General features: G+C 37.4%; 1 protein-coding gene across 10 annotated transcripts in view; it reads right to left on the reverse strand.

Moving 5' to 3' along the window:
* The window catches only part of FAM184A (family with sequence similarity 184 member A), a 116,233-nt gene that overhangs the window by 26,823 nt on the left and 76,882 nt on the right, over positions 1–12,528 (reverse strand). For 6 of the 10 annotated variants that reach the window (XM_059083860.2, XM_067011720.1, XM_059083862.2 and 3 more), the window contains exon 10: positions 1,902–1,943. The exons of the other annotated variants lie outside the window; for them this stretch is intronic. In XM_059083860.2, the coding sequence (XP_058939843.1) occupies positions 1,902–1,943 (42 nt within the window). The remainder of the gene's footprint in view (positions 1–1,901; positions 1,944–12,528) is intronic. 10 annotated transcript variants of the gene reach the window in all.

Genomic DNA, 12,528 nt, shown 5'->3' on the forward strand with positions numbered 1-12,528 from the left:
GTTACAAACCCCTTTTACTTATTTTGTAGGAGATGAGTCAACGCATTCTCATTTCAGTTACTAATAGATTCAACTTCAGTAAGGTTGTTTTTATTTTAATGAACACCTTTTCATTTATAACTATTTAGGAAGAAGTGACTATGTCGTTGCAGGTATTCTGAGGTACAATTCAACTAATTTTTGACAATACTTGTATCTTATTTGGGTTCTTATTTCTATCCCAGTTAGCACATATGTCAAAAAGTCTGGATTGGGCTTCCCTGGTGGCGCAGTGGTTGAGAATCCGCCTGCCGATGCAGGGAACACGGGTTCGTGCCCTGGTCTGGGAAGATCCCACATGCCGACGAGCAGCTGGGCCCGTGAGCCATGACTGCTGAGCCTGCACTTCCAGAGCCTGTGCTCCGCAACGGGAGAGGCCACAACAGTGAGAGGCCCGCGTACCGCAAAAAAAAAAAAAAAAAAGAAAATAATCGGGCTGCCCTGGTGGCGCAGTGGTTGAGAGTCCGCCTGCCGATGCAAGGGACACGGGTTCGTGCCCCGGTCGGGGAAGATCCCATATGCTGTGGAGCGGTTGGGCCCGTGAGCCATGGCCGCTGAGCCTGCGCGTCCGGAGCCTGTGCTCCGTGATGGAAGAGGCCACAACAGTGAGAGGCCCACGTACACACACACACACAAGTCTGGATTAATATAGCAATCATGCCCAAATTCTTACTATGTTCTACGTGACTGTTTAAAAAAATTTCTAAATGTAGCCTTATTTCACCAACATTGAGAAAATATCTTTATCACTTACTTTAAAATATATTAAAGAAGCTGGCATTAAATGTATTCATGTATTTCTAATTTTTACATAGACAGTAAAGTTGAATATAAAGAGTAGATAAAAATTTTCTTGCATAGTAGAAAGAAATTAGAAAGGTATAAGAACATAGTTTTGAAGTTTCAAAATTTCACAGGCTATCTCTAGACTCAAGACCTGGTTCCTTTAGGTCTGGAATTGGCACATTATAGTCTGTTTCTGGAGATTAACGGATTCATTCACATATTGCCTGTGGCTGCTTTCACAATAGCAGAATCCCGTAGCTGCCACAGAAACTGCATGACCCACAGAGCCAGAAATATTTACCGTCTGGCCCTTGGCAGAAGAAGCTGGCTGACCTCTGCCCTAGGATATCAAGAAAAATATTCAAAGATGCTTAGCTCTCTGTTAACTTATTTTAAAAAAACAAGTTGGGTATGGGTTTGATGTGAAAATAAATCTCATTTTCTCTCTTCACGTGTAAGAAAAAAAATTTTTAATGAGTGTTTAAATGGAATATAACTTTGAAGCTTAATTTCTGCACATTTTAGTGTACATAAGTAGAAGAATAGCTTTGCCAATTCTTAGGAAAGGGATTTACTCCGTTTTGCTTTAAATCTTTTAGTAATTTTAACATTGAAATGTAAAATATGTTCTGAATCTATGAACCTGCACAACTATCTAATACTCTTAAGAAGTCAATTGATACTACTTTTTCAAAAAATAAACTAGTTTAACAAAAGAAATACATTTATTTCCATTTTTATGAGAGCCAACAACTTAACAGTTTTTCAAAAATATTACTATATCTTTCAAAGTAAACATTAAAATAATGAAGTTTACGTGTGAGGGGTAAAATCTTGCTTGGCTCTAAAATAAAATACATGCTTATCAATACAATGTGGTAGATGTATGCACATACACAAATGCATGCCTGAAAGTTAGAAGCTTCTGTTAACCGTATACAAAGCATATCTTACTGAATGCCAAAAAGTGTATTTTTTAAAATCGTAAGTTAAAGCTTCAAAGCGGTGATGATGTTTATGCAAAGCCAGAAGTGCAACATGCCCTTGTGTACAAATTGTGAGAGCCGCTCACTTACATTGTTGATAGATTTATGCAAAGCTTCACCCAGAGAGTGCCTCTGTGAAAAAGATCACAGGAATAAAGGGAAACATTCAGAAAGCAACTAAGTGAAAGAAAGAAGAATAAAAAGGGAGAGTAACACACAGAACATTAATTACAATATGCTCAAGAAAAAAATAAGTTGAAAACAGTTCTGAGAAAGAAATCAGACAAAAAGAAATTTACAATGTAGAGTCTAAATTATTTATAGTCCCTTAGAACAGTGTCTGATGCTCGTGGGCTGGCAGACTTACCTATGCAAGAGACCAAAGGCTAGTACAAGTAAACCAGAGGCCAATTTAAAAGATAACGGTTACTGAAGCACCTAGAAGGAATATTACTGTTCTAAATGCCTCCCAGAAATGTGCAATATAATGCTTCAAAGCATTCCACTCAGCACTGGAGTAGGTTTTAGAAGGATTTCTCTTAGGAGAAATGAGCAGATAAGAACCGAAACACTAACTTGATTGACTACATAATTTGGGGGCCAGAAATAAATATGGATAATCATTGAAAATGTAAAGATTTGATAATAATCTCATTTTATACTCAGGGGAAAGGAAGAAGAGATGCCTTCATATCTTTTCAACTCTATTTTCTAGGATATATTTGGTAAAATTATGTATGATCTAGGTTCATTTTTTAGAAGTTCATTGGAATTCTGAGTGACAAACCATTGGAAAAACACACACTCTCCCTCTCCCAAATGTGGGGAAAATGTGATTTCATTTTCAATTGCCTCACTTTTTTGCCTTCCAAGGATACAAAATAGTATTTTAAATTTATATTATTCATATAACTAGAAAAGTTCCTGTAAAATGGTTTTTACTTCGGACACTAATCAAATTTTCAGACAAAACATAATTTTCTTTTTTTCCTCATAATGTGAATATCCCTTGGTGTGTCATAAACTAAAGCTAGCTTTTATTTGGTAAACAATTTTTTACCAATAACTTAAGACTAATACAAAATATAGTTTAGGATATAGTTCACAGAGTTGAAAAAATAAGTTGAGAAAAATGATTAACTTTCTATTTGATGATACCATAACTTCTTAGTTTAAACTCTCATACTTTTAAATAAATGTTTGTTAATTTTATTTTTTTCTTTATGCTTTCTCATACTCAAAATATGCTTTATATACTAATGAGACACTTAACTTCTCCAGACTTCACAAAACTTATGAAAATCTGAGGGATGTTTAGTTGTCTTTTTTTTTTAACCTCTTTGTATTTCTCTGAACTGATGTTCTGGCATTAGAAGTTAATGTAAAATGTATGGCATTTACTTATGAAGTAGAATTTTTTCACTCTTTAAGGTATCATCAGATAAAAATATATATGTTATTTAGGATTACTGAACTAACTGATAAATTAGACTAATATGAAAGATCAGAGGTTCTTCTGTAGGAATTCTAGATTTTAGATTTTATTTGAGAGTATATTTGAACATTTGGAATCTAAACTCATATGGTCGCTAACTCTGTCAACATACTGTTGGCAGGCCATGGAAATATCTAAACCAAAGGCACGGTCGCTAAGCTGTGCCCTGGGATGACTTACACCATAGACCTGGCAACAGCAATTAGAAAAGGTACAACAGTGGTGCTGGGTCACAATACCCTTAATTGATGAGTACATAAACGAAGCAATATTTATTCTTTAGTTTTAAAACGTTTTCTTAGAGTACTATTATATTCCAGGAAGTACAGAGTGATATAGAGAACTAAATAAGATAGTAAAACAAACATACACAAAAAATAAGAAAAAGTTCATGGTAAATATTATGACAAAAAAGGTTGATGTGACAGGAAATTACTAGAGGTGATACTGGGTTGATGGTAAGGAAAGATCTTTTGAAAAACGTTGACATTTAAAATGGCATGATCCAATTTACATCATAAAAGATTACTTCAAGTTTGTGGAAAAAAGTGAATTGGGGAGGCTAGATAGAAGGCTGTTATATGGTGTCTTGGACTAGTGTTTTCTAAGGGAGGTAGAAGCACGTGGAGCTGGGATACGCTTTGGAGGTGGAATAAACGGGATTGACATTACATGAGAGATAAAGGAAAGAGAGAAAGCAAGGATGACTCCTCATCCTTTGAGCAAGAAGCAGTGCCAAGAAGCGAAGATGATGGGATGGGAATTGAGAATCAATACTTTTGAGTCAGACGTGCTAAGCCTGAGATGTCTATTAGACAATCAAGTGACTGAATTTAGGTGAAGACATCAAGGCTGGAGATTTAACTTTGGAAGTCACTGACATACAGATGGTGTTTAAACCACAAAACTGGATGAGATCCCCCAAGTAAATGTCTGCTTGAAAGAATATCAGAGGAACTAAAAAGTATGCAAAAATATTATTTGGCAATATTCTGTATGAGTAAGATCCATGCTAATAAAAATCAATGCCCTATATAACAGTCAATTTGTTTTAAAGCATCTTAAGCTACTTGTTAGTTTTTGAGATGAGTGAAAAGGGCCTCAAGAGGTCCTCTTCAGCTCATTGAGAGCACTTGGGTACTTCAGCATAGAAGGCTCACTAATGTGTTTCAGCATTTCTAGTCTTGAAGGATGAATATAATAAGACTTTCAGCTAAGTGAGGAAGAAAACTGAAAATAACGAAAAATTGCTGCACTTAATTAGAAATTTACAGCTTTGTACATAAGAAACTATGCTCTTAGGAGTAATCTCATTGTTCTAAACCTCAGTTTTTTCATTTAGAAAATAGCACAAGGTTTTTTACATGTTTGTAGTTTACAAACATATTGGTATATAACTATTGAAAGCCACTGAATTACAAGCTTTTAGAGGACCCTGCCTTGTTCATATTTTGTATCCAAAGTGCCAAACTTGGTACCTGGCAAAGAGTAAGTGGCCAATAAATGTTTACTAAAAGACTAAATGAATGATATGGACTTTTATTATTGAGTTAGTTCTTACTACTCTACCTTTTCCCCTTCCCCACAGTACCATAAGCAGTAATGAGAAACTTCTAGATAACGAAAAAGAAATTATTTAGAAAAATATGTATATCTTGCATAAATCCTGTGACAAAAGCCAACAGAATCTAAGACTTAGAAATAAACTAATGAGTATACTAAATATTTGTTCAGAAAATATTAATCTGAAGAAAGATAGACTGCCAAGAGGGAAGCAACATACACTGAATGGCACCTATCTTGCCCTACTCTATTCTGTCCTCCATACTGCAGTCAGGGTTTTGAAATTTCAATATTTGAATGCGTCACGCTCCTGATTTAAACCTTTCAGTAGCTCCTCATTGCACTTTCAAGTCTCAGCGAGGCAAACAAGATCCGACCCTGCCTACCTCTACCACCTTCCTAGCTCTCTATTCCCCAGAACAAAGGTATTTGGGGGCAGGCTGAGGGCCTCTGCACATACTTCCCCCTGTCCCCGGATTGCTGTTCTCTTTCTCCTCTTGGCCTGACTGCTGCTTCTCTTCCAGGTCTCAGGTAAAGGATCCCCCACTCAGAGAAGCCTTCCCCAAGTTCCCAGACTATGATAGGTCCTCCTGGTACAAACGCTTGTGTCCCATGGTTGTAATGAATTAATGTGTCACACTGTTATTTCTATTTGCCTCCTTTTCTAGATTATAAGCAATGAGAAGGGAGAGATCATTACAACCCCATCACTGGTCTGACACAGTGCCTGGCATATCAGAAGCACTGAATTTCTGACATATGTCAAAATGTCATCAAATGCCAATAGATAGAATAATATTTTCATTACTAACAAAAGAAATGTCATTTGTTAAATTTCTAAATTCCTTGAAGCAATATCTACACTAATCTTATGTTGCAATTCAAGTAAAATGTTAGCTCTTCATAAAGTGTTCCAAAATTAAATATTTAATATACAATACTATAATTTCTTAAATTATGTAAAGCTTTTTCTAATATTAATTTCAAATATACTAATATCTAGAGAAGAGCAACCAATAAACCTAAGATTAGAAGTAGGAATCACAACTTTAATAATTCTCCTGAAGCAAAAAATAGAAGAAAAAGTCATGAACAACTGTTTAACATTTTAACTAAATTAGTAATAACTGGCTCTTTTTTTTTTTTTTTTTTTTTTTTTTTTTTTTGTGGTATGCGGGCCTCTCACTGTTGTGGTCTCTCCCGTTGCGGAGCGCAGGCTCCGGATGCACAGGCTCAGCGGCCATGGCTCACGGGCCCAGCCGCTCTGCGGCATGTGGGATCTTCCCGGACCGGCCGTGTCCCCTGCATCGGCAGGCGGATTCTCAACCACTGAGCCACCAGGGAAGCCCATAACTGGCTTTTAAATGAAATCAAGGTAGAGAAAAGCTCATATGTTAGGTAATCTTAACACTTCTCAGAGACTACATCTTTAAATAACTTTATAATCATACATCCATTTAACGCCTTCATATCCAAAATATTTTAATTCTTTTTAGTATCGTGCCATAGGAAACAGAAATAGATTAAATTGATTTATTACTACAATGCCACCTAGAAGTTCTTAAGTATTTTTCAGGTGTGTTCTGGGCCCTAGTACCCCTGAAGGCACAAACTGTTCTGCATTTCATCACAGTCCTACTATAGTATTTTGCAGAACAGATACACACACACACACACACACACACACACACACACTCAGTACACATTAAAACTACCCAGTATTTTAACATCTCTTTTAAAGTTAGGTATAGATATCATAGTTTCATCTCTTCACTCTCTTCTCCTAAAGATGTCAATATAAAAACTGGATAGACTTAAATTTGCAAAAGGGAGTTTTTGGCAGGGAAAAGAAAATTAAATATTTTTAGATTTGCAAATTAATTCAGAAAGCAATTTAGTACTATTTAGTTTAGAAGAAAAAAAAAACTCAAGCAGAAAAATAACATAGGTCTGATAAAAGAGGATATAACATAGTTGAAGTAAGAATGTCATTCATTTTTCTGACTGAAGAAAAATTTAAAACTTCCATATTTACTAAAGGAAAACACTGCCAATTAACTTTGAATCCAGGAACTGAAGTAGGAAGAATGAAGTATAACGGATGTTGGTTGGTTTTTGGTAGACTTTAATTCCATTCCACATTTTCTGAGAAAGCAAAATTGAGCCATGCCTGCTATTCCCACTCTCTGTTCTAGCTGGCTTTTCTCTTTTCTCCATGTTATTTCCCTTCGTCTTCCTCCTCCTTCCTTTGACGTCCCTCTTCCTTACCCAAGTCCTCTCTTTTCCCAGGGTTCAGCTGGATCTCTGATGTTTCTTTTACATAGTTCCTGCCCTCCTAATTTCTAGGGAGAGGATTCTGAACCTTCAGGGTCAGCTTCACTGATCTCCTGGCACTGCTTAGGGCGTCCGTCAAGGTCATGGTTCGAATTAGCTGAGAAGAGATGATTATTCCAAGTCCTTTTCTATTCCTTCTACCTCAGAATCTGCTTGCAGCTATTCTTCCATTAAAAGGTAGTACTGTTACTCATTTGAAATGGGCATAAAACTGATGAAAATATAATCTTTTTTCAATAGACAGAAATATGATTTCTAAAGAGAGAGAATTCCTTTCTTCCTAACACAAAACTTCTTAAAGAGTTAAGAGAGCCAGCAGAATGAGTCCTGAGCTTATAGTGCCAAATTTACTCAAAATTTTGCATTCTAAATAGTCTAGACAAGTGCTAATAGAATTATAATTCAGAGCCACATATGTAATTTTAATTTTTTAGTAGCCATATTAAAAAGAAAGTAAAATTATTTTTAGGCATATATGTAACGCAATATATCCCAAACACTAGCATCTCAACATGAAATTATATAAAAAGTACTAGTGAGACATTCCATATTCTTTTTTTATACTAAAATTTTGAAACCCGGTATAAATTTTACACTGACATCTCAATTTGGATGAAGTTCATTTCAAGTGCTGAACAGTCATAGGTGGCCTGTCACTACCATTTTAGACAACACTAGTCTAGAAATCAGAAAGCGGTCTGCAACAGCCTTAAGAAACTGGCTTTTCAGTCACTCTTGATCAAGAGCATTGATTTTAATGCTCTGTTTCTTATTCATGTCATTGTTCTTTCCTACTGAGTGTGACAAATGCCAAAATATCCTGGGATTGTAGAATCAGTACGTCTAAAACCAAACTTACCACCTCAGCCCCCTTCAACGAAGTAGTTTGTCATGACCTCCCTGTCTCAGATGATGATCTTCTTTTCATTATCCTGGCTTCAAATCCTGGGTCAGTTTTAACATTTCCTTCTCCTTTACCAAAGTATTCCATCAAATTACATGATTTGTTCCTTTACAATTTCTCTGGTAATTCTCAGTGAGATAAACTTAACTCAGGTCCTCCTACTTGGGTAGGATTATTTGTACTTCATATATTTGACAACTTCCTCTTTGGATGCTGTGCCTCAGTTTTTCTTTATTCAACAACTACTGAGGGCTTACTACATGCCAGGCACAGTTTAAGCTTCCGGGGACGCAGCAGTGAACAATACAGATAAAGATCCAGCTCTCACGGAACTGCATTCTAATAGGGAAGAGAATCAATATGATGCTATGTGGTAACAAATGTTCTGAAGAAACACAAAGCGGAATAAGAAGACAGAGAGTGACAGAGGGTGCTATTTAAAGTGGTCAAGGAAGATCTTTTTGAGGAGTTAAGATTTGAGCAGAGAACTGAACAAATTGAGGAACAAGCCATGTAGATCTGGGAGAAGAGGATTCCATTTGGAGGGACTGGCTGATGCAGAGGCCCAGAGATGGATTCATCTTGGTGTGTGTGGTCCAGAGACTCCAAGGAGTCCAGTATGACTGCAGAAAAGGAAGGGAGCAAGTGGCAGAAGATGACCCCGGCAATGCAGCCAGAGGCCAGATCACAAGGTCCGAATCACGAGGCTACTGCAAGGCCACAGTAAGAGTTCGGATTGAGTTCTAAACGCGATGGGAAGCCACTGGTGGATTTGAAGCAGAAGAATAACTTCATCCAACTGAATATTTTAAGGGCACCACTTTGGCCATTTGGAAAGCAATTTGTAGGTAGGTAAGAGGAGAAGCAGGGAGACCAAATGTAGGTTCCAGGTGCGGTGCAGAAGAGAACTGCAAATGGCTTGGACTGGGCTGGTAGTGCAGGAAGTGGTGAGAGACGGGCAGATCCAGGATTACTTACTCTGAAGGTAGAGAGCAGGAAGTGCTGACAGGCTGGCTGTTCAGTGTGAGAGAGGAGGCTGAGCAGTAAAGAATGGCAGGGGTCTAGGAGGGGCGGGCTGCCTTAGGCTGGCATGGCAGAGGGCTGGCATGGCAGAGGGGTGGCATGGCAGAGGGGTGGCATGGCAGAGGGGTGGCATGGCAGAGGGATGGCATGGCAGAGGGCTGGCATGGCAGAGGGCTGGCATGGCAGAGGGGTGGCATGGCACGCATTCAAGAGTTCTGCTTCAGACACTTTAACTTAGGGATTTATATCGAGATGTCTCCATTTCATCCTGACTTCAACATCACAGCCATATTAAGCTAACATAAAAATTTCAGCATGTTATTCCTCTGTCCCCAAACCTTTGATAGAATCTCACAGCTTATTGAGTGAACTTTGAATCCCAAGCCTAGAAGTCAAAGTTTTCCACAATGATCTCTCCCCCCAACTGTCCTCTTATTTTTCTGTATTCCTCACAGTGCCTGGGAAATAAGAGTATATTCAATTAAATGTCTGGTAAATGAATAAGAATATCTGTGTTCATCCTTCACCTTATTCAAGAGTCACACTAAAGCCGACCTCCTCAATGAACTCTTTCCCAATCACACTGGCTATACTACTCTCTCTACTCTATTCCCCTGCCCAGCAGTATGCTGGCAAATGTTTAACAGCTCTGAAAAACAAAGCCCTCACCTGTAGCATGTGCTGTATCTGTCATGTAAACACTCCCACCATGGATGACTGCAAGCCACCGCCGTGATGACCCTGCATATGAAGCTGAGAAGGTATGTGCACGACCAGCTTGGTGAGCTGGTAGAGCTGCTGTACCACTGCTCCTACAGTACGAACTGTCCAGACCATTTATAAAGTCACTTACTAGTGACTTTTACTGTAGGTAGCTGTATACAAATCTTTCCCCTATTACACTGTAAATACGTGGAGAGTAAAAACTGTGTCATATACATCACTGTAACCGGCTAAATGACCTTGGGGCCTCAAAGTTCAAAATGGAAAGTCACACATAAACTGCAAAATTCCATAATTTTGTGCCTGAATGATCTGTGTTGTCTCTCCAATTTCTCAGTCCACTGATCTGAATGAGGGCACTGGAAAAAGAAGTCATATTGGACCCAAAATTAAATCCGCCTTGAAAAAGGTAAAATAAAGAAATAAATGATGACAGTTTAGGATCACAAATAGAAAATGCGATCACAGGGGAATCTATATGATCGCTTTTCTTTAGACTGAGTTGAAAAATAACAATGTAGTTCTTCTGCTTTCAAGAATTCAAATGTACACACTGATCAGCCCAGGAAGCATAATTAGTCTTGCACTAAAGTGTAATCATTGGATAGAATAAAAAGAACACAATGAAATATTAAAAGAAAACTAAAAGATATAACATTAGGCTCTGATTGGAGCACAGAATGAAAATAATAGCTTTTGGAACTTTTCATAAAGTAAAAAACATCTGATTAAAGAAAAATGAAATTCTTATGCTTTTCTATGCCCATTTTTCTGATACATAGGCTATGAGGGTTAGTTTAAATCAAATTTAACTCTCAAGAGTTTAAATTCATGTGAAAGACAAATTACTTCTTCTTTACTCTAAGTAGGATGAAATACATGTAAGCTAAGGCACAAAAGTTAGACTTGTGTTCAGTTCACTCAGAAAGAATTAAAATGCATGAAAATGCAGATCTTCTGATACCTTTCACAACATACACTTCTGCCCTGGCCCTGGCCGCAGGCCCGTTCTATTCTGCACTCTTACTCCCTTAATGTCATGAACCCCAAGCCAGGTCTGTCTTCCCTAAGTGCGGAGGGGTGCAGGCTGTGCTGGGTGAATAGAGCGGAATGGCTGTAGGGGTCAGGATGGGGGGGTGGAAGGTTTGAGGAGCTGGGCTGAGCAGGAGTCAGGCAAGTGGAAAGTGGTGGAGCAGGTGTCAGAGCACAGCCTCTAGGAAACTATCAGAAAGAATCAAGAGAACAAGATCCAAAGGACCAGGAAGGGTCTTCTTTCCAAAACAAAGTTCCATTAAAAACTTGCTGGCTTGCTAGAACTATTGTCATCTCATACGTCTACAAAGAGTGAAACCTCTAACATAATACCCACTTTCACTTTAAAGTGAAACCCTTTGTTTAGTTGTTTTCTTAACTTTCTTCAGGTAGACAATCCTGGATGCAACAGGTATTTGCCAGCTTATCTACAGTAATGTGTGAGCCCTACATATTTTAGAAGTGGCGAGAAAGGAAGATACTGTAATTTTGGAGATGGCCTGATGGCTTGAAGCAGCACAGAACAGTTTTACCTTTGGAGGCAATTAATTCTTGGTTATCTTGATATTTATGGTTAATCTGCTTTGAAAACTGATTAAAAAATTCTTTCTATCAAGCTAGCAAAAATTGGAGCCACATGTAATAAAGTATTTTATAATACATAGACCTCGAACAAGATGCAAAGTATTATGTCCTCTCAGGAATGAACAATTTAGACTAGCTATCCAAAAAAAAAAAAAAAAAAAAGACAACAAGGAAAGAATATCAGAGAAGCATGGATGAAGTCTGACAATTTAATATAAGAATAAATGAATAATGAATAAAATAATTTGATAGAAAACAGGTGGGGGAAGTGGTGGGCCCTCTTTCCAGTGCCAAATCTAGCCAGAAAATGTCTATGTCAATACTTCCTGATTGAAAAACAAGGTGGACTTTTAAGGATGTTTTCCATTTTTATCATGTAGTTGAATTATATGATAAAATTAAATCTTCAAAGTACAGAACATCATAGAGTAGTACCACTCTACCCAGTAAAACTTGTCCTTCTAGATCCCAAAGTAGAAATGTAAAGTAAGTATACAGAAGGTAACTAAATAAGCAATGCTATTCTATGAGAATGCTATTCTAATGAGAGTTGTTGTTTTATTTTTGTTTCAAAGGTTTCAGATTTATTTATTCACAAAAGCTCATAAATATTCATGTAGGTATACTCCTTTTCCAGAGTAACATTATAAGTTATTATGAAATACCAGTCACAAATTGGCAGGCTCAAAGTACTCTTGAAAGACACTGCACGTATGTACCTATGTAATAAATAATCTTACAAAAAGCCTGCCCTGTTTATTTTGAAATTCATCATGATCACAAATAGAAAGATAATAGTGGATTTCTGGCACTAAATTGCAGAACTGCTTCTTGTCCAAGTTCTGCACTTGCTTATCAACTGGTGACTCATGCAGTCAGTCCTATTTAATTACTGGCTTTGCAAGAGACTGTTAAGAATTCATAAATTTAGAAGTTGTGTAAATGAGTGAAAATGTGCAAATTCTTTTAATTATAGTTGTAAATGTTATGGAAATAACAAGCCTGACATAAGAAGACAGATTTAGAAAACCACCTTTCATTTATGTCATTTTGAAGCA

The sequence above is a fragment of the Kogia breviceps genome, chromosome 13 (genome assembly GCF_026419965.1).
Source record: "Kogia breviceps isolate mKogBre1 chromosome 13, mKogBre1 haplotype 1, whole genome shotgun sequence".
Classification (NCBI taxonomy): domain Eukaryota; kingdom Metazoa; phylum Chordata; class Mammalia; order Artiodactyla; family Physeteridae; genus Kogia; species Kogia breviceps.